This window comes from Pseudoliparis swirei, chromosome 2 (assembly GCF_029220125.1).
Source record: "Pseudoliparis swirei isolate HS2019 ecotype Mariana Trench chromosome 2, NWPU_hadal_v1, whole genome shotgun sequence".
In the NCBI taxonomy this organism is placed as follows: domain Eukaryota; kingdom Metazoa; phylum Chordata; class Actinopteri; order Perciformes; family Liparidae; genus Pseudoliparis; species Pseudoliparis swirei.
Window position 1 is genome coordinate 5,281,756 of NC_079389.1, and position 23,418 is coordinate 5,305,173.

The window sequence follows — 23,418 nt, forward strand, 5'->3', positions numbered from 1 at the left end:
CAACATTGGCAACTTCATTATTCTTCAAATCAAAAGAAGATGAATGTAAGGTGCTTGAAACCCACCTGCTTGGAGAATCCACGTCCCTCTGCCCAAGTGTGGGAGCCACTGGAGTACTCGCTACAAGCACTGGAGAGTGACAGTTCACTGCTACTGCCGCTACCACTACTGCGTGGGCATGTTAGACTCAGCAGGCTGGGCCACCTTCCTGTAGGAATACCAGCTTTTCCATTCCTTTGGACCTCCTGGAAAATCATTAATTATGGAATGAATCAATTGAAATTAAGCAAACATCTTGCAATGAATGTCATCATTGCAGGATAACATTGACATTACTGGCAATAAGAGACATGTTAGCAGGATATACAATTTAATTTATCAGTAGTGGCACATATTGTAATTATGACTCTAAGCAGAAGAAGGATGTACAATAGGAGAATGCCCCATGGCTCTCCTGTTATCTCTGAAACAGATCCCACTTATTAAATATGCTGGATACTCAGCTGTCTCTTTCCAACCAAAGGGTAATTGAGGAATAGACTGACATGTTCCTATGTTGTAAAATACAATGTTCCTTGAACATTGAACATCTTGCAGTGTCTGCTTTTCATTCATATTTTAAACATAACTGCACAACAACTGATGGCAGTAGATTATAATACTTTTATGTTTGTCAGAGTTTACAAAATTAACCAAAATCAAGATTTACATAGTGTTCCTCTGACTGACGTTTTTTAAAATAACATCTTTAACTGGGTAGAGTCTTTTGGATGGATCTTCCAAAGCATTCTTAAAATGTTTTTTTTGCCAATGCCAGACCACTTGCCCACACTGTGCCTGTTTATAAGTGATATATGAAAGAAAAGTGCATTGTTAGCCTCTTAATTGAATAGTTTATTGTAATGCAGACAAACTTATAACTCATACAACAAATATCACAGAATATTGTCTCCAAAAATGTCTTCAGCTGATGCAAAATAGCTTTGAAAGAAATGTTGAAAGCTTTGAAAAGACTTTCACAACATATTGAAACACATACATTTGTCTAAGGTTTATTGTTTGATTGGTTTATTGATTGATACTACACTGATTTCCCCCCAAGTGCTTCCCATGTATATGCTTTAAATGAAATTAAACTAACGGAGAATCACCTCTGTTCAACTCCATACAGCTTGTATACCCTTCCAGCTCTTGTGTTTGGTTTCCCAGCTACCATAGACCGTAAGACTGTATCACAAAGTCCCACAGGTCCCATTAATCCCGATGAGCTGAGTGGGCAGTATCAGCCGATCACGAATTAGCAAAAATCAGAATCAGAATCAGAATCAGAAACAGGTTTATTGCCAAAGAATGTTTTCACAAACAAACGAGGAATTTTTTTTGGTGGAAGGTGCAACATTTGGACATGACAAACAAACAACAATCAATGCGACGGAAAGACAACAAATAATGTGAGAGTGTTTGGGTGTGTGCTTCAAGTGGTGTGTTTTAGTTGAAGTGCATGTTAAAGTGACGTGTGTGGAGGAGGGAAGAAGAAGGAGGAGGGAGGAGGAGGGAGGAAGAGGAGGAGGAGGAAGAGGAAGGAGCGGGAAGAAGGAGGAGAGAGGAAGGTGGAAGAAGAGGTGGTAGTCCTGGGGTGACAGTCAGTCAGTCCCGGGTCCATTCATGAGCCCGACCGCCGACGGAAAAAGCTTTTGTTGTGGCGGGTGGACTTAGTCATGATGGACGCAGCCTCCTCCCGAGGGAGGGACTCGAACAGGAGTGTCCAGGGTGGGAGGGTCGGCGACAATCTTTCTGGCCCGCTTCAGTGACCTGGAAGTGAACAGGACCTGGAGGGAAGGCAGATTGCAGCCGATAACCCTCTCGGCCGAGCGGATGATGCTCTGCAGCCTGCGCTTGTCTTTGGCTGTGGCTGCAGGGTGCCAGACGGTGATGGAGGAGCAGATGATGGACTCAACGATGGCCGTGTAGAACTGTACCATCATCTTCCCTGGCAGGTTGAATTTCCTCAGCTGCCTCAGGAAGAACATCCTCTGCTGGGCCTTCTTGGAGATGGAGCCGATGTTCAGCTCCCACTTGAGGTCCTGGGAGATGATGGAGCCCAGGAAGCGGTAGGACTCCACAGCGTCGACGGAGTCACACAGGATGAGAGGGCGGGTGGGGCTGCATTCCTCCTGAAATCCACAACCATCTCCACTGTCTTCAGAGCGTTGAGCTCCAGGTTGTTCTGGCTGCACCAGGTCACCAGGTGGTCAGTCTCCCACCTGTAGGCGGTCTCGTCCCCACCAGAGATGAGTCCAATGAGGGTGGTGTCATCCGCGAACTTTAGGAGCTTGACGGACTGGTGACTGGAGGTGCAGCTGTTGGTGTACAGGAGAACAGCAGAGGGAGAGAACACAGCCTTGGGGGAACCCGTGCTGGTGGTCCGGGAGCCTGAGACGTGTTTCCCCAGCCTCACGTGCTGCTTCCTGTCGGTCAGGAAGTCTGTGATCCACCTGCAGGTGGAGTCGGGCACGTGCAGCTGGGAGAGCTTGTCCTGCAGCAGGGACGGATGATCGTATTGAAGGCAGAGCTGAAGTCCACAAACAGGATCCTGGCGAGGTTCCTCGGGAGTCCAGATGCTGGAGGATGTAGTGAAGGGCCATGTTGACTGCATCGTCTGCAGACCTGTTGGCTCTGTAGGCGAACTGCAGGGGTCCAGGAGTGGGTCGGTGATGGTCTTGAGGTGTGACAGGACCAAGCGTTCAAAGGACTTCATGACCACAGAGGTCAGGGCGATGGGCCTGTAGTCATTGAGTCCTGTGATCTTGGGTTTTTGGGGACGGGATGATGGTGGAGGCCTTGAAGCAGGCTGGAACGTGGCATGTCTCCAGGAGGTGTTGAAGATGTCGGTGAACACCGGAGACAGCTGGTCAGCACAGTGCTTCAGGGTGGAGGGGAGACGGAGTCCGGGCCCGCTGCTTTATGGGGTTCTGCTTTTAAACAGCCTATTGACGGCTCTCTCCAGGATGACGAGGGGCGTCGCTGAGTTGATGGAGGGTGCTCCAGAGGTGTGAGCCCCTGATGGGCTGGGGAGGGTGGGCTGATGGTCTGTGGCTTGTTGGTGGGGCTGTGGGGATTGTCTCAGGACTGCTCCATTGTCTTTCAAAGCGGCAGTAGAACTCATTTAGCTGCCTGCCAGAAGCACATTGTTCATGGAGTGGGGTGATTTGGGCTTGTAGTTGGTGATCTGCCTGAGCCCTCTCCAGACAGAAGCAGAGTCGTTTGCTGAGAGCTGCTGTTGCAGTTTCTCAGAGTACAGTCGTTTAGCATCTCTCACCGCCTTGCTAAACCTGTATTTGGACTCTGTGTACAGGTCCTTGTCCCCACTCCTGAATGCCTGGTCCTTCTGCAGTCTTAGCTTCCTGAGCTCCGCTGTGAACCAGGGTTTGTCGTTGTTATAACTCACCCTGGAGCTGGATGGAATACAGCTGTCCTCACAGAAGCTGATGTAGGAAGTTACAGCCTCTGTGTACTCATCCAGGCTGTTGGTAGCAGTCCTGAAGACATCCCAGTCAGTACAGTCCAAGCACGCCCGTAGATCCTCCAGAGCCTCACTGGTCCACTTCTTGAACTTCCTCACCACAGGTTTGCAGAGCTTTAGTCTCTGCCTGTATGAGGGAATCAGATGAACCATGACGTGGTCAGAGTTTCCCAGTGCAGCTCGAGGACGGCGTGATAGGCCCTGCTGATTGTTGTGTAGCAGTGGTCCAGAATGCTCTTCTCTCTGGTAGGGCATTTAATTAACTGTCTATATTTAGGAGTTCGTGGCTGAGGTTTCCTTTGTTAAAATCCCAGTACAATAACTAAAGAGTCCGGAAGGTCCGCCCACACACCGTATCTGTTCGGCGAGGTCTGTTGTGCCTCGTTCACGTTCCCCTGCGGCGGCATGTAAACTCCGCCAGGATGAATGAAGCGAACTCACGTGGGGAGTAGAAGGGTTTGCAGTGAATGATAAAGATTCCAGGTCCGGCGAACAGTGCTGTAGAATCACCGTTACGTCGTTGCACCAGCCGTTGTTGAGGTAAAGCAGATTCCTCCACCCTTTTTTTTCCGGAGAGCTCCGTGACCCGGTCCGCCGGAACAGCTGGAAGCCAGCGAGCTGGAGCGCAGAGTCTGGTATCGAGCCACTAAGCCATGATTCCGTGAAGCACAGAACGGAGGATGAGGAGAAGTCTCTGTCTCTCCCACCAGCAGCTGGAGTTCGTCCAGTTTGTTGCACAGTGAGCGGACGTTGGAGAAATATGCCCGGCAGCGCTGTACGAGATCCCGTTTCCGTAGCCGCAAAGCGCCCTGAGCGTTTCCCTCTCCGCGGCGTCTCACCCGTAAAGGTGAGCACACCTTTTACAAAAATGTCCAGTAACTCCACAGAAGTTAAAAACGTTGGAAGTAAATCCGCTGGAGTTGTTCCCCTGATGTTCAAGAGCTCTTCTCTGGTGAAAGAGCTCTGGGAATCCCAGCAGAAAACAGTATTTAAAACGAACACAACAAAAAACATCGCGCACCAACACACCGAGGCGACCGTCCGCGGCGCCATCAGGAAAAAAGACTAAGTAAACAGTGGCAGGTGGAGAAAGCAACTCGTTAGCTAAAGATACAACACATTGTTCTCATATCTTTTGATGTATCAGTGTAGCATTGTCTTCGTTGTGAGTCCGATGCTAATATAATACCTCATTAAATTAAATAGGTTTAAAAAAAATGTAATAACCAAGCATGTTAGTGAGTTGAATCTTCAGCACGTAACACCCTGTTAGTTCTGTGTCTGTTGATTGTTCATTACCTTTACCTGCCACTCCTCTGCCTCCCTGATTGCTCATTCCCATCACATGCCACTCTTCTGCCTCCCTGATTGCTCATTGCCTTCACCAGCCACTCCTCTGCCTCCCTGATTGCTCATTGCCTTCACCTGCCACTCCTCTGCCTCCCTGATTGCTCATTTTCTTCACCTGTTGTTTCCCCCCTTATATATACTGCTGTTCTTTTCCTTGTCCACGGCCAGATTGTTGTTGTTTAGTCCTGTTGTTAGTTCCTGTAAGTTCACTTTGCCTTTCTACATGAGTTCCATGTTTGACCTTTTTCTCAGTAAAAGGAGCTTCTTTTTTTTTGTACCTGAACTCGTGCCCGTTTCTTCACCACACCTCGTGCCATAGCCTTTTATTTGTGATGTCTATTGTTCTAGAACTGCTCATAGAAACTGGTATGGACTTCAATCAGTTTAACATTTGCATGTCAGGCAACCAATTTCTAAAAAACGTAGTACTTACTATATGATATGGATCACATACAGTTTCCACCATATAAGCTTTAATATACTTTGTCATTTTTTTTTATGACCTCAAACTTAAATTTCCTACAAAAAAGGAATTTGAATTTCATAAGTTGTAAGGCATCAAAAAGCACTGAAAAGTACAATTTGCCCGAGATGAAAACGATGGAAATATCAATTAAAGTACATGTTTACTATGTTATGTACCATAAATATTTCCACAAAAAGTATAAGACCTTATTTAAGAAGTGCCTATTGATACAGATTGTTTTGTATAAGGTGTGTAAAAATTCAGGAATAATGCCTTCAGTGTTCAATGTTTCTCTCAAGTCAGATTTTGTCATGCTTTTTTTCCAAAACAATGTGTATTCCAGCTTTTCATTTACTTCCCACTTTTCTTGTTTTTATATGTGCTAGCAGCTCCTCTTCTTTTCCACTGACTTCTGTCCTTTGGAGGGATATTTGTAAAAAAAAAAAAGTGAGAACAATTGTGAGAACTTCAATTTGAAAAAGAACAATGTTTGATGTCTACATTTTGAGTTCTGATAAACGTTAATGTAAAAACACAGCTTAACATAATTGGAAAATAGTTTCATTCTAAGTCCTTCAAGTTTTTCTTAGCCCAGTATTTTTTCCGAGGAGCTGCCGGCATCGTTCACTGGCACGCAGTGGTGAACCGGCGCCGTTTCCAATCAGAGGGATCCAAAGGTGACCAAAAAGTCTTAATCGTTTACACAAGGCTGCCACGGCCATCTTCCTCTCAAAGTCATTAATGTCATCTGTTAGCAGTAATCAATGTGAAAGTGGAAATAATTGCATAAGGGACCCAGGGACTCAAGTGATTTGGTCTATTCATTGATATTCACCTATTTATTTTATAATCCAAACTGGCCTTTAGTTCACGAGCGCAGTGGGAGGAGGACACATTCGACCACGCTCATGCAGATTAATCTTGGAACTAATTACAGTCGGCATGTCTAGGGCTAACCGAGATGAGAGCGATCCAGTTTAACAAACCCTCAATCAGAGGGCTTAAAGTCAAGGGCGAAATTGAGGACTGCGGAGAAGTTTCTCTCCCTTCATATATATATATATATATATATATAAATATTATATTATATGATATATATTAATATTATATGATATATATTCATATTATATATATAAATATAATATATATATATATCCAAAGCTACTTCCAAATATTTGTCATATGAATAATTAGCTAAACGTAACACATTTTAAATACAGTAACTGAGGGGTAAGCAAAAATCATCAACTCTATATCGTGTTCATACCCTGAAGTTACATTTGCAATTAGCAATAATGCAAATAATTTAGTTTCCTCTGTATATTTATTATTTAGTATTGTTATTGTGTTTTATTTTTATGTTTTATTAATGCTCTCATGTGCACCAGCTGTTGTGATCCTGACATTTCTAGATTTCTAATTAATAGAGGAATATCTAATCTGATCTCATCTAATAACATCAAACGGCATCAAATTCAGAAGCTCTGAAAGTCCTGTAAATACCGATTTCACAAGTTACACGCACATTATTTAAAAGCCTTTTCTTCTTAAAAGTACATCTATTTTATGGCTAAAAAGAAAAAGCAGGTGAATGAATAAATGTATGACACGTCTGTAAATGGAAGTGCTAAAATGACTCGTTCTGTGTGGCTGTGGAGGATCCAGGACCGACAGCGCACTTTGCCCCCATTTGCATGCGGTGCTGTGTGAATTAAGCCCTTTTATTCTTTTCATATAATTATTACTCTCATTATCATGTATCATTAGCAGTACTGAGTCAGACTTTTAAAGGGGACAACCATTTAAAATAAATAAAAACAACAAGCCAGACTGAAAGTTCTGAGAAAATATCTATCAAGTTGCATTATGGGATATATTTTTAAAGGCTGACTCTCGGAACAGCACTCAGGACTCGCCGTGTTATTAACAGCTGCCCTCTCTTTTTATGTTGAGAACCTGTTTTTAAAACTGTATTTAATAGTGTACATACTACCACCTTATGGACAGTGTGCTTTTATATTTCTCTTATTATAGTGTGTTTTTATATTTCTCTTGTGTGTTTTTACCCCTGTTGACTCAGAGAGCCCTGCACAATAATTCCAATGTGTCTGGACTGTTGGTCTACGCACAAATGGCAAATAAAAAACCTTGAATGATAGATGTTGTTATGGAATCTAACTGCTTATGGCAGATATGGATATTTTTCTACCAACTAAACTGTAGCGGCAGTTTGCAAATTCTCAATTATGTGTCTCTTGCATATTCCTTAATAATGTTAAAGAGGATAATTGGTGTTCTACTCCTCCTTCCTGTCTGCAGCCTCCAGCCCATTCGTCTTACTGAAGATGTTAAGCTTTAAATGCGGTTGACAAATATTTTTAAAATAGAGTGAATGAATAAAAAAAAATAGCTGCTGGATAAATAGACCGATACCACCACGATATCGAGCATCTTTTCCTCATGTAGCTACCAGAATATTGTTGCTATCGATTTATAAGCTTTTTCTTGTTCACAGTTTAATTTTCACGAGTACCGGGTAGTTGCAGCTTGGCCCATCTGATGAACGGTAGAGCTTACGGGCAGCTAACGTTCAAATTAGGTAAGCGGAGAATAACTAAATATAATACCACCATCCTTATTCTTTCATTTGCATTACTAACCCAAGCCATGCTTACATGCCTACACAGACGCGATATAATTAGATTATGTTTCTTTCTTATTTCTTTTGTTGTCTATCTTATGCATTTCTCATTTCACGTTTGAAAATTTGTAAAATGTTAAATATTATATAGGTGGAGGCTTTTCAATAAAAAATTTGTGTCTCTTCCTGCACTGTGATATTCATTTATCTCTGTTGTAATTTTTATTTAGTTTTATTGTTTGAATTGTGCAAAATGAATAAAAAAATAAAATATCCAGAGTAAAAAAGAAATTATTCAAAGTGTTAATAGTAGTGTGGTTTAAAAACATTTTTTCTTTTTTAACATTCACGTTCCACTCAGTTTTCACTGTCATTTTCTTCTTGTTAAAAAAGTGTAGTCATGGCTTGTCCTCGGTTTTGAAGTGGTAATTAAGCCATTTTCAGGTTCACTGCCACCGAAGAAGCAGCTCATCAATTGACCATTCAGACACAAGGACAATGCACTTTAGCCTCCATGGACTTTTGAGTTAATTAAAAAACACAATCACAATCCCATCACAAATGTGTCCACGCATCCCCCAGAGCCGCCTCAAATAAGGCCACACTCACTGCTGCTCTTCAAACCACAGGAACACCATCTTCACGGCTCTCGCCTCACTCAATACAACACTCCTCGTCTTCAGGCCCCTTGTCTTTACCGCTGCTGTGAAGAAGCAGACCGGGGAGCTGGGGGCTCTGCATGGGGAGCGGTGCAGATATTGTGTAACTTGAATTAGATTGTTTTGGTTTTAAATGTGCACAAACGAAACAAGATGAAACACTCAAGAGTCAGTTTGAATGTGTTTGTGAATTGTTCTGCGTGCATTTGTAAATTGAATATATTTGTGAATTGGTCTTCGTGCATTTGTGAATCTGTGCATTTGCATCTGTGAGTCTCTGTGTGCATTTGCAGTTATTGAGACTGATCTGACCCCCATAGAAACCATCACCTGATGTAGTGGTTTTGTCCTTTGTCGAAATACAAGTGAATGTTAATATCTGCTGATGACGTAAACTGCCGTCTGCTCGCCAAGTCGTTCACCCTTTGCATCTTTGAAAAGGGACGTGACTGAAAAAACTAATATTTACAGCAGCAACATGAATCAATCGTTTGGATCAATTCAACATTTTGTGTACCATGTCATACGAGCAAATCATCACCACCGACATAAAACAATCCCTAACCTCTCTGAAATCTCTGGGGGTTCACTGACTTCATCTTTTAGTCATAACAACAAGCAAAATGCTGTTTAGCTGCACCGCAGGTGGTCCCAGCTCAAGAAAACGACGATTAAAATACCCCAAACTTTTGGAATCAAAGATTTAAACGCTCTAAAAAAACTTTAGTTTTTCACTTTGCCGTAAATCAATATAACCACTGTTAACGTCCAAGCTCGAGGCATTAGATCATTATCTCACACCGCTAGTGTAGCCTTGTGGATATCTGTAAATGTTGCATTAGTGAACGTGGCACATGAACGTTTTTTTTCTCTCATGCTGCTGCTGGCAATATTGTGTTATTAACATTTTTTGGGCGGCATTTCTTGCTATAAAACTCCTCTTTGCCCAGTGAAACTTTATAATCTCGTAGGATTTGGCATTTAGTGTCCGCGATAACGAGAAAGTTGATTTTCTCATCTGAAAATGATCCGATAACTATTTTACTGAGTGTTTAATGAGAGGAATTAGCTTGTTTAATAAGAGGAATCTCGGATTCAATATTCGGTGAGTGAGTATCACTCTGCAGGACTCTCTCTCACAAACATCAGAACAATTACAGAGCAATCAAAAAACTCGGATTACAACCACAACGTTCTTTTTTGGGGGTCGGAGCGAGTCGTCTGCGGTGTCGGTGACGGGACTCTCCAGATGTTTGGCTGATTGTCGGAGACGCATTAGCTGATAGTCTCACTAGTTGTTTCCTTGAATGTCATTTTAAGCACTGACCCACTGCTGCGAGAGCAATGACTTAGTGCTGGCCGCTGCCCTTCCTTTCTTCCTTTCCTTTCCTCCTTCCTTCCTTCCTTGCCATCACCATCGCTGTCGTATCGCACTTATCGGTACTCGGAAGTATTCATAAGGATTTATGACAATGATCAAAACACATAGAGCATTTTATAATGAGGGAAAGTGACTTCATCAGGCCATCATTACTCTTCTATATCTTTACAGAGTAGTTTGCTGCTTCTATATTGATGCGCTGACATTTGTATCGAGAACCTTTTTAATCGGGCTGTAAGGAAAATACTCGGCTCCGCTGTGATACATAAAGTTCTCATAACGTCTGCGAGTTTGACCTTTACCAGAAAAGGTTAGAGATGAAGGACAGCGCGTCCTGCTCTGCTGGGCTCCCCAGCATACTTAATAACCTGGTGTGGGAATTCCTCGACTTTCCTCGAGAACTTCTTGAGTCGGAAAAGTTGTTCCATTATTCTTCTAATTACCAATCCTGCCTGTGATATCAAAGCGGCCCACCTGAATAGAGATCGTGTTTGTCGGCGTGGAGGAAACCTGCTGACAACCCAAAGAGACCATTTTAGAAACTTTATGTAACTTCAAGAAATTTTCTTGCCGGCCTTTTTGCGTAATTATTATGATTTGAAAGGATCGCTTTTATCAGAATTTGAGTTTTGAAGGAGAGTCAATGCAAATATATGTGAAAAAATGGCCAGATACAGTCCTTTTTTTTGCATTAAAGCAATAAGTATGTCGTAGATGTCCAATTTCACTTTAAAATTAACTGTAAAATGTACCCTTGGTTAAATTAGTGACACGACACACTGCCAGTGGTCTCCTGTGTGAAAGCACTGGTCCTTCTGACCCCGCCCGCCCTGACCTGAGCTCCTGAGTGGGCGCCAGGGGCGTCGTTAGGCCTATTTTAGGGGGCTTCTCACTCAGCCAAGTAACCTCTCACGTCAACGACGGCCAGGATTACAGACAATGAGTTTAGCTCAAAGGAAATTGTAAATTTAGGTAGTTGTTAACGAGTGTTACCTGCTTACATTTAGGTTTTACTTGAGGCAAATGAACGGGAATAACAGCTAGAAACTGTCTCCAGTGAGTGCCATTCAAAATACAAGAAATAACTGTTGACGTCTCTCTATTCTTTGCAGTAATATATATTATTATATTTTTTTCCATCGAATGGTATATTTAACACTAAACTAGTTTATCTTTATCTCAGTGACAGTGTCCAAATGAGCATAAAATATCACTATGACCCTGAAATTCTGTTTCCAACAACATATAACCGGGGCGCCCAAACTTAGACGGACCTACCGCCCCCCTTGGGGCTCAGCCCCCCCTTTCTTTGAATGCTACACACGGCCCTGGCGGCAGCGCTCCACTTCCTGGCTCACTGTTACCCGGGGTAACGTGCACATTGCAGTGCATGGATTCCTGGATAAGAACAAGTCGTGCACGGCACCAGTATTTGCAGAGCTGGAGATATTTCAACACCACGGCACACCCAGACTTTTAAGTGTGTCGCTTGCTTTGTAATTGACTTCAACAGGCGCGTGTGTGTTCCTGCTGCCATGGCGACAGCGACAGATCCTCATTGCGGTCCAATAACACAACGTTTCTGTCAATTACAGCCGACACTTCTTTGAAAATGAGCGGCTAACAAGATGGACTCGACCATCCAAGTCAGGGGGGGGCAGGGGTTCTTCCAATGTCCAGAATGCAAAAATAATCATCTGTCCATCAAAAGTATCACGCCTCACTAATTATTCATAGTAGAGCCGAACAGTTCACTTTAGATTCATGCAGCAAGTTTCATATCAGGACATATCATGTCTGCACATCTCTGTTTTAGGGATCTTCAGATCAAATATATATATATATATATATATATATATTAGGGCTGTGAAACAATTACAATTTTTAATCGGGTTAATCACAGGTTTTTGTGGATTAATCATGATTAATCACATATTACCGATATTCTCGGTATATTTTGTGAGAACATAGAGATTTATGACAAAAGACGGATATATACATTTATACATTCTTCTATACAATGGTGCTGCAACTCAGCAGTTATTTAGCAGTTTTCTTCCATATGGAACATTAATACATCTTCATCCTAAACAGAATGTTTAACCATCCTGTTACCTTTCGGGTCAATTTGACCCCATTCAATGTTTAATGTCGGTGTTCTTTGGGGTCAATTTGACCCCAGGCTGTTTTTCACTGTGTCAAACATATCAGAAATATCAACTTTTTTATTTATTTAAAGGGCTATTTAGGTAGTCAACAAACAAACATAAAGTACCTCACACTTAAACTTGGGAAGCAATATTAATTCTAAGAATTTTCTGGAGGTTTTAATTGCTGGGGTCAAATTGACCCCGAGGGTAAATTATGTTAGTAAATGTAAAGGTAACAGGAGGGTTAAACAGAACATTTTTCTCTTGTTTGTCAACCATGAACTCCACCATGATACAATCTAAAGGCCTCTAGTCTTCCTCTAGCAGCTGCTGAGGCAAACTGACTGTGTGGGTTTTCTTCATGAACTGGGCCGTGATGAAAGGGACGGCGGGGACACCGCTGCAAAGCTGAAACCTCACCGGCCCGGACAGGTGGACAGATTGATAAGTGACTTTTTTGTGCTCGGCGATGCGCGCGCACGGAGCTCTGTGGCGCGCGAGACGGAGATCGATAAGTGTTAACGCAACGTAGAGACAGAAATGACATGCTGCTGTGGAGATACGATCAACAACAGACGTTTAGTTTAATAAAAGAACAAAGACGTGCTCTAGAGAACATGTCAGGCGGGCCAATCTCTTTAATGTCATGCGATCTACCAACACTACGCGCGATCGACTGACAGGTCGCGATCGACGTGTTGAGACCCTGATCTACAGGAAGTAGAAGTCGTCACAAGGTTTCCGGAGGTGAACCTGCGGAAGGATCATTACCGATGAACAGACCGTCTGCATGAGAGCGGACAGAGTTCAGATTGAAGTGGTGTATTGGAAGCTCATTTTGCAAGTGACTTTTTTTTCGTCCCGACGACCAACAACAGACGGATTGAAGCTCATTCTGCGCATGTGTTAAAAAAAAAAAAACTAGTTAAACCTGTAATTGAATTAACTGAGTTAACGCGTTATTTTTCACAGCACTAATATATATATATATATGTATATGTGAAATATATAAAAAGAAAATTATAATATATATATATACATAAATATATATATATATATATGTGTATATATGAATATATATACACATATATATATATATGTATATATATATATTTAAAGAAACATTTCCTTAAGGAGTTCTTCAAAGAACCTATATACAGTATGTGTCTCAATGAACCTTAAAAAAATGGATCTTGAAGGCACCATTTCCAAAATGGTTATTCAGTAGTTGATGGTTCTTCGTAGAACCACAAAGCCTTTAAAGAACCATTTAAGAACCAGTACTTCTCTGTGTGTACGGTGCACTTTCACACAACAACACTATTTAGGAAAGGAAGAATAAAAGGCCCGGATGAATCCAAATTATAAACCTGAACATGGTAACAATTGAATTTAAAGGTCCCCCTGTTAGACGTCTCTCTTTCTTCTTGGTCCTCTGTAAAGTTGGTAACCTCTACAAGTCGAGCGCTGCTCATGTAGAAGTCCAAACCCCTCTGGATGCTCTGGTTGGGAGCCGCTGTGTGTTCCTACCTGGGAGACGGGCGCCGTGGACATTTTGACCCGTTGTTGGAACAGAACGCTCAGGATGCGGTTCTGCTGCTCCAAGTCAAACACGCGGGTCCGCAGCTTCACACACTCCTCCTTCAAGTCCTAGACCCCCCCCGGAGAGAGAAGAACAATGGATGACGGGGATATTTCAGAGCACTTGCACATGTATTAGATGCCAAGTCCACAGGACCAGGACTCAAAGGCTTCTTCATGCACGATGGACACGGCGGTTCTGTAGAACCGGGTCAACTCTATGGAACAACAACCATATGGAGCGCAGGCACTTTGCTGGTGAATATAACATAAAAGGAATTTCTCATGGCGGGTGGTGCGGCGGTAGTCGATATTAACAACAAACAATCAACACAGACGAGAATTAAGAAGATAAATATTTGAAAATATACAATAAAGGCAAAATACTATATATAATTTGCCTCTGTTGATTCGAGCTGTTTGGTATTTTCACGAGGTTATTTAACTGTTGGATTAGTTTCCTGTTTAATATTCTAAAGCCGTCCGATCCATCACTCAAGTCTGACTCGTGTCTGGTGCCCGCGAACATTTTATGCTGCACAACAGTAAAACTTATTTTATAGTCTTTGCACCAAAAAGAAAGAAGAAAAAAGAAAAAAGGATTTCAAATGTGTACTGTTGAAGATCACGCGCTGTGTGTGTGTGTGTGTGTGTGTGTGTGCGTGTGTCTGTGTGCGTGTGTGCGGGTGTCTGTGTGTGTGTGTGTATGTGTTTCTGTGTGTGTGCCTGTGTCTGTGAGTGTGTGTCTGTGAGTGTGTGTGTCTGTGTGTGTGTGTCTGTGAGTGGGTATGTGTGTGTATGTGTTTCTGTGTGTGTGCCTGTGTGTGTGTCTGTGTGTGTGTGTGTGTGTGTCTGTGTGTGTGTGTCTGTCTGTGAGTGGGTATGTGTGTATGTGTTTCTGTGTGTGTGTGCCTGTGTCTGTGTGTGTGTGTCTGTGAGTGTGTGTGTCTGTGTGTGTGTGTGTATGTGTTTCTGTGTGTGTGTCTGTGTGTGTGTCTGTGTGTGTCTGTGTATGTGTGTCTGAGTTTGTCTGTCTGTGTGTGTCTGTGTGACTGTCTGTGTGTGTGTCTGTGTGTGTGTGTGTGTCTGCGTGTGTGTGTGTGTCTGTGTGTGTGCGTGTGTGCGTGCGTACGTGTGTGTGTGTCTGCTTGTGTGTGTGTGTCTGTGTAAGTGTGTGACACGTGTCGCTAATCTTTCCTCCGTGAGGTCACTCCTCATCGTCGTGGCGGTTTATCTCCGGTGGATTCTAACGGCCGACCGGATTAACGACACGTCGCCGGCGCCGAGACAAGAGACAAACCTTCTGCGTGAGGAGGGCCTGGACCACCTGGTTCGCCACCTGGAGGAGAGTCAAAACAAAAAAAGAGACAGTTAGAGTACGTTAGAAGACTCATCGAGAGCCTGCTCTGTATTTACATTTTAATTTAGAGTAGATTACAGAACTTTCTGTGGAGCTTCAAAATGGTGAAAAACTAAATGAAAATGCCCCCCCCCCCCACACACACACACACACATACACACTCTAGAGGCGTGTAAGATGCTGTGAAGACAGATTGACAGCGTGTTGCATCACAAAGTCCGATTGAGAGAAGTCACGCAGCAGCTGCTGCAGTCAGTCTGCGTCACTTTATTCTCAGCACATAAATAAACCAGAAATAGAGTTTAAAAAATAAATAAAAAACTTGAACAAATGTGTTTTAGAGAATGTTTCTTCCTCTTTTTTAACCTGCAAAATGCCAACCTTTTATATTCCTAATATAAAAAAAAAAAAGTAAAATCTTTGTTTTCGTTTTATATTGTTGATGTAAAACGGTCTCATCTGAAACGTCTTTTCTTCTGTTTATAATATCTGAAGCGCTAGGAGATACGATACCTTGACACTGGAATAAAAACAATATTTCCACTTTTGAATTCTGCAAAATAATTTCCCCTCTGCTTCTTCCATCTATCTATCTATCCCCCCCCCCCCCCCATTAATGTGCATAATATCACTGAAAAGCAGGAGAAAAGAAGTTCATCAATCTCCATGGTTACACTGGACCCCTCCCCTCCCCACCCCCCACACACACTCACCTCGTCCAGACAGCGTTCGTACTGTTTCCTCTGATTGTCGTTCTCCATCGACAGAGCAGAGTTTTCAGCCTGCGCACGAAAAAACACACAAGACAGAGCGGCTGCATGAAGGAAATACAATTCAGGAATAGCCACGCGTGGTTTTTATATTCTCAGCTGAGAATAAAAACAAGCCACTTTATTATTATTATTTTTAACTCACTTTTTTGTGTTTTGTTTTTTCAACAACATAACAATATGTGTTTTCATACATTTACTTTCTTCGTCAATTTTTCAGTTGTATATCTTGGTTCACGTGATATTCAGGTACACAGTGTTTACAACACACAAAGAACAACAGACAACAAATGGTGCTCACTCCAAAAAACAAAAAAAAGGGGAAATAAGGATGATAATAATGAATAAATTGCATTAAAAAACACAAAAGCACATTCTGGGAACTCAGGAGGTGAGTTTCCACTCAAATGATTAATCCAGTAAATCTGGAGGCGAGGGCGGAGATGGCTGGTTGTCACTTGAGTTCACGTGGGCAGCTCTCCTCCCGACAGGTTCACAACACAAGCATCACGGAAATGGAAACGATGATGACGGATGAGAGCAGGGCTCCAAGAAAAGAAGGAAGTGGCCACCTCACAGCTCAGCAGGGGCTTTGGACTTTGTTTAAAAGGCGTACAGCTGGTCTGTTATGAGTTTGAACTTTATGTGTTTGAGCCTTACGTGTTGTGTGATCTCACACCTGGTATTGATGAAGCGGTATGTCTATACAGGACTGTCTCAGAAAATTAGAATATTGTGATGAAGTTCTTTATTTTCTGTAATGCAATTAAAAAAACAAAAATGTCATGCATTCTGGATTCATTACAAATCAACTGAAATATTGCAAGCCTTTTATTCTTTTAATATTGCTGATTATGGCTTACAGCTTAAGAAAACTCTAAAATCCTATCTCATAAAATTTTAATATTTCCTCAGACCAAGTTAAAAAAAAGATTTATAACAGTTGAATGTTTGTCAAGGCTCAGGAAACCCTTGCAGGTGTTTCGAGTTAATTAGACAATTCAAGTGATTTGTTTAATACCCTACTAGTATACTTTTTCATGATATTCTAATATTTAGAGATAGGATATTTGAGTTTTCTTAAGCTGTAAGCCATAATCAGCAATAAATCAGAATAAAAGGCTTGCAATATTTCAGTTGATTTGTAATGAATCCAGAATGCATGACATTTTTGTTTTTTTAATTGCATTACAGAAAATAAAGAACTTCATCACAATATTCTAATTTTCTGAGACAGTCCTGTATATAATGAGCATGATTTTTTTTTGCGATCACATATTTTATTGGGTTTCAAGATATGCTCATGCAAAAGAAAAAAAAGAAAAATAAACATGCAAAAAATAAAATAAAGACAAAATACATAGAAATACAGGTAGATATGCAAAAACAAGCACACACATTAACATATACATGCACATACCTGCATACCCTAATACACACACACACATAAATACTGTTAATGAGCGTGATTGATAAACATTAGATTGCAAGAAAACAACTTTTTTTTCCCTTTCTTTGTTTTTCAAGACATATTGTATTTCAAATCTTAATTTATAAAAATAAAAATGTTTGCCTGTGCATAAAGTACACAAATAATATTCCAGACTATAAACATAAATCACTTGGAGAGGTATAAACGCTCGGCAGTGCTCTTGCTCCCTCGTGTTCTTGCACAGTTATGATGGTTGATGTGCAGCCAGCGGCGCATCCATCAGTGTTTTAGGCTGAAGTCAAAAATCCACTGAATATTATTTTTCGCTTGAGGGGCTGAGAGGAGTCAGCGACTTCACCTCCGTGAAAAAGCACGACAAGCTCGGTTTGTTTGTGATCATTTACCTCTTCACTCGTTTTTTTTGTGGTTCTTGGAGCATTTTTTTCATGCTATATTATACAGAAAGTACCCAAGTGTGCCATAATGTCTGGAAAGTAGTTTCCCAACTAAATAGAAAACCTTGTAACGCTTCTCCAGTTGGGCATGAAAGTTTAATTACAAAATAAAGTCAGCCGGCATGAAGACGCAACGGCATGGAAACCACAAAAATACACCCCAGAATGATCCATCGACACAGTAGACATGAACATAAAAATAAATTAAAAAACACATCACTAATGACAGAGTGGCTACGCAGGCTTCATGGTATGAGACCAGAGTATTAAATATGACTGAAATATCACTGAAACTGGAAGAAAATCTGCAAGCATCCACCACAATACTGACGTTCACACAGTTCCTGTGACGTCATCAGGGTCGCGGGATGCGACTTGAATGTCTTTGCAGTCGGTGCACACATGACGTGGTTTTGCTTATGCCGCTTGTAATCATCCAATATGAAGATGAAGATGTGCCGATGTGTTTGGTCAGTTTAATGTAAGCCTGAGCTCTCTCTCACTTTAATTGAAGGCTTTGAGCAGAGCCATTACAAGTGTTATCTCGACACGCCCTTTATTGTTTTTTCTTCTTCCAGAACTTCAGACTATCCTCACGAATGCCATACATGTGCATGTGTCGGTGGCACTGTACATGTTATATTTATATTTTTAAGGTCATTGTAACCCACTGATTGGCTCATGGACGCAAATAATTTAATTGGCCAATCCAGGACCAGAGTCCTGATAAATATCTGGGTCAAGGAAGGTCACTTCCTGTTTTGATTGTCGTACCGGACAGCATGTGTTATATATCCCTTGCAGACAGCGGTTTTTGAGGTGGTCAGACACAGATGACCACCACTTGATATCAGATGGCGAGCTACCCACAAGTGTGATCAAGATGGATGACCGCCCACTTTAACCAAGTTTATTTTTCTTTATAAAGATATGTGTGTGTTACTTGATTTATGTTGAAATATCAGTAAAAACCCTTAAAACTGAACTATTTGATTTGGTGTTTTTTCCCGCAAGAATTGAGCTCCGTAGCCGAACCTGGTGACCAGTCCATAAACTTTGGTTGAAATTATTAAAATAGAGCCAGAGGTTACATCATACAGGGTTTTTGTGCATCGCATTCTCACTCCCAACTTGTCAAATACCGAGGCTCGGTCAGTGACCCGAAGCTTCACACATTTATTTTCCACATAAATTGAATAAAAGAGTGCCGTGGTTACAGCAAAGACTCCAGTATGTGGTAGAAGCGTAATTATGAAATTATATCGGAAAACAAATGTATGTTCCTTTCTCCCACGGTCTATATTGAGGGGTAACACACACGGTCTATATTGAGGGGTAACACACACGGTCTATATTGAGGGGTAACACACACGGTCTATATTGAGGGGTAACACACACGGTCTATATTGAGGGGTAACACACATGGTCTATATTGAGGGATAACACACATGGTCTGTATTGAGGGATAACACACATGGTCTGTATTGAGGGATAACACACATGGTCTGTATTGAGGGATAACACACACGGTCTATATTGAGGGATAACACACATTGTCTGTATTGAGGGATAACACACACGGTCTATATTGAGGGGTAACACACAGTCTATATTGAGGGGTAACACACACGGTCTATATTGAGGGATAACACACACGGTCTATATTGAGGGATAACACACACGGTCTATATTGAGGGGTAACACACACGATCTATATTGAGGAGTAACACACATGGTCTATATTGAGGGGTAACACACATGGTCTATATTGAGGGGTAACACACATGGTCTGTATTGAGGGATAACACACACGATCTATATTGAGGGGTAACACACATGGTCTATATTGAGGGGTAACACACACGGTCTATATTGAGGGATAACACACATGGTCTGTATTGAGGGATAACACACACGGTCTATATTGAGGGATAACACACATGGTCTATATTGAGGGATAACACACATGGTCTGTATTGAGGGATAACACACACGGTCTATATTGAGGGGTAACACACATTGTCTATATTGAGGGGTAACACACACGGTCTATATTGAGGGGTAACACACATGGTCTATATTGAGGGGTAACACACACGGTCTATATTGAGGGATAACACACACGGTCTATATTGAGGGGTAACACACACGATCTATATTGAGGGGTAACACACACGATCTATATTGAGGGATAACACACACGGTCTATATTGAGGGATAACACACATTGTCTATATTGAGGGGTAACACACACGGTCTATATTGAGGGGTAACACACACGGTCTATATTGAGGGATAACACACACGGTCTATATTGAGGGATAGCACACATTGTCTATATTGAGGGGTAACACACATTGTCTATATTGAGGGGTAACACACATTGTCTATATTGAGGGGTAACACACATTGTCTATATTGAGGGGTAACACACACGGTCTGTATTGAGGGATAACACACACGGTCTATATTGAGGGATAACACACACGATCTATATTGAGGGATAACACCGGAACAGGCAACCGTGAAATGAGCTGCGCGGGCAAGTGACGCCGGGTCCAGTCATGGCGCTTGTTTTTCCACTGTCAGGCTCAGATGACGACACAATGGAAAGGACGCGACAGAGAATTAAAAAATGTCTCCTTATCTCTCGCTCATCTGTCTTGGGAGTGAAACCTGAATATCCCAATTAAATAAGCCAAGGGCGGCCATTTGTATTCAAAGATCTTAACCATCTCTATATTCTGCCGTGACACACGGAACATATTTTAGATGACACCAAACAAAGCTTTCTGTACTTGGCCAAGATTTTGAGAATCTCTCCTTGAGCGAGACTCTTTCCGTAATGTAGTCAGGCACTATATATTATATATATGTATTATAGACGTTAACTACCCTGTCAGCCTTTTAATTACCCTCCAGTATTCCCTCTAAATTGTTCACTCTTTGTTTCATTGCAGCCATTTGCTAAAATCAAAAAAGTTCATTTTATTTCTCATTAATGTCACTCAGCTCCCCATCTTGACAGAAAAAAACCAGACATGTGGAATTTATTAGAAAAGAAAAACTAAAATATCACATCGTCATAAGTATTCAGTTTTTCCTTTTTAATAAAAATATAAATCCAAAGCTATAAGGTTTTGATTCAGGCCAGTACTATTTTACTGAGAGGGCCAAAACATTTGAATTGAGGGCTGGATAAGAGAAGTCTTAATTAGTTAATCAAACGCCACGCCACTTCTTAAACCACCCCTCCCACCCTGTCGTCCTTTCTTTTTCTTCAACAGGAAGGAAGTGTAATGTTGTCGTGATCAGACGGACCATAATGTCCAGTCCTTGAAAACAGCCTTGTGTGCATGTCCTTGAGCTGCCAAATTATTCCAAATGAAATATATCAGATACTCTCAATATATCGATCAATGTGACATTTCAGGGATGGGGAGAAGGAGGCGTGGGGGACATGGGGGAAACAGTAAGGGGGGGGGGGGGGGAGAAGTGGACCGTGCGATCCACTTTACCTGCAGGGCTCGGAGTCGCTCTAGCAGGGGATTGCCGTCCCTTGAGTTGTCGTCCGACCCGCCGCCGGCCTCGGGCGAGGCGGGCGTCCACGTGGCCGAGGCCGTGGGACCCTCCAGACTGTGCTGCTGCTTCCACATCTCCTCCAGCAGTTTGTCCTGGAACACAACGACGCCTTGGCTTTTCAGTGCCAACACCAGGAAATGTACACGGCTTTAAACACGTTATTAAACTGCAGTCGATCGCTGCAGATCTTGGCACTCAGCACTTTATTTTCCTGGACACTTTAACCTGCTGAAAAGTCACTTTGGTCACTGCCTTGTGTATATATTTAAGTTTCCTCTGTATATTTAGTATTAGTATTTAGTATTGTTATTGTGTTTTATTTTTTATTAATGCTCTAATGTGCACCCGCTGCTGTAATCCTGAAATTTCCCCACTGTGGGACTAATAAAGGAATATTTTATCTAATCTAATCTAATTATAAACGTGACTTTAAACATGAAGCCATCATCTGAGGAAGATCAATCATGAGCTTCAACTAAAATCCTTCATATGAAGGATTTCTAAAGTGTTTTATCTGCAATCTGGATGATGAAAAGTGGAGAAAGAAACCCCAATTCCTCTGATATTTCACATTTCTGTAATAGTGGACAAAGAAAGCTCCAACTCTGGGTTCAATTCATCATATTAGATTGGATTAGATAAGATTAGATTAGATTAGATATTCTTGTATTAGTCCCACAGTGGGGACATTGTAGGATCACAGCAGTGGCATCAATAAAAGATAAGAATAAAAAACAATAACAATACTAAATACAAAAATACTAAATATACAGAGGAAACAAAAACAGCAACATGAACACCACAGTTTTTACCTTGTATGTTTTCATGAGTTCCAGCGGGTCCACTTTGGGCCCTTCCAGCGAGTCCTGGTTCTGGAGCAGCGACCGCACCGTCTCCTCCATGCTGTGTTCAAGAACAACACGGGCTAAGTGTTTCACAGTGCTAGAGAATCTATGTCGGGTGGTTCACGTTTTACAAATGGCTTAACCAATAATTCGTCTCATGCCGCATATTCACATACGGATTAGATGTGTTTGAGCGTTTTTAAGATGATCACAGAAGATGTATATTAATATTGTAGTGGAATTATTTGTCGAAATAAATCAAATAAAACTATAAATCAAATTGCCACTGACGCACCGTGTTTTTTGTTGTTGAGTTGACGCAGCCAAAAGAAAGTAATGTCCATTTCCGTATGTCATTATTCTTATAATTTATTTACCAAACAAACAAAAAGAACAAACAAAATGTTGACGCTGCCTCTCGTGTGCTGGTAAAAAACCAAAGGCCACCCCGGTGCATGCTGGTCCTGAAGCTACCCTCACCTACACATAACCACAGGTGCCCAGTGTTGCCCAATCAGTGAACCAATCCTACAACTAAATATATTTAAACAACAATCACAATGAACTAAACTAAAACTATCATAAGAAAAATCTCTTCTAATATATCAAAATATAACCTAAATAAGCAATGACTAATCACTTTTACTTTACAATCAAACTAAATACAAATGTCAAAATAAATAGCTCCAACTAATATTTAAATATATATAAATATTTTGAATGTGGGGATACATCTTTGTTTACATTCGGGTCTCTTCAGGTCATAACTCATGTCACGTCTGCAGCTCGGTCACGAAGCTGCTAATTGGATGAAAAGGTTAATGCCAATTAATGGAAGATGTCACGTTCAGGGGCCGTTTCTCTTTTGAAGAACACATCTGCAACGACCGCATAGGTCACGCTGCGATTAAATGATTAAATTCATGTGATGCTGCGTTGTACTATTTATATACTCTCACAGGCGTGATGAACAAGAGAGAATAGAATTCAGCCGCTTGGTGTTTTAATTAATTCCCTGAAAACCAACACGTTTCTGCACGCTGCCTTCAGGAGCATCGCGTAAAACACGGTGAAGAAGAACTGATCTATTGGTGCGCAGCAGAAGATGTGTTAACTCGTACTCTCTCGTCAGAGGGTGCTGTAGATTTGACCTTTGCTTGATACACTCACCATGTGACATTTTGCTGTGTCACATGCTCCATTGAATAAACCCATTGGCATTC

General features: G+C 41.6%; 1 protein-coding gene across 1 annotated transcript in view; it reads right to left on the bottom strand.

The window, feature by feature from the left end:
- LOC130201783 (nck-associated protein 5-like) overlaps window positions 1-22,252 on the bottom strand; it is a 39,117-nt gene extending 16,865 nt beyond the window's left edge. The window contains exons 1-6 of the mRNA XM_056426901.1: window positions 22,163-22,252; window positions 21,287-21,442; window positions 15,825-15,893; window positions 15,052-15,090; window positions 13,701-13,820; window positions 66-245 (exon numbers count right to left, since the gene is read on the bottom strand). Of these exons, the coding sequence (XP_056282876.1) occupies window positions 66-245; window positions 13,701-13,820; window positions 15,052-15,090; window positions 15,825-15,893; window positions 21,287-21,442; window positions 22,163-22,252 (654 nt within the window). The remainder of the gene's footprint in view (window positions 1-65; window positions 246-13,700; window positions 13,821-15,051; window positions 15,091-15,824; window positions 15,894-21,286; window positions 21,443-22,162) is intronic.
- Window positions 22,253-23,418: the final 1,166 nt, after the last annotated feature.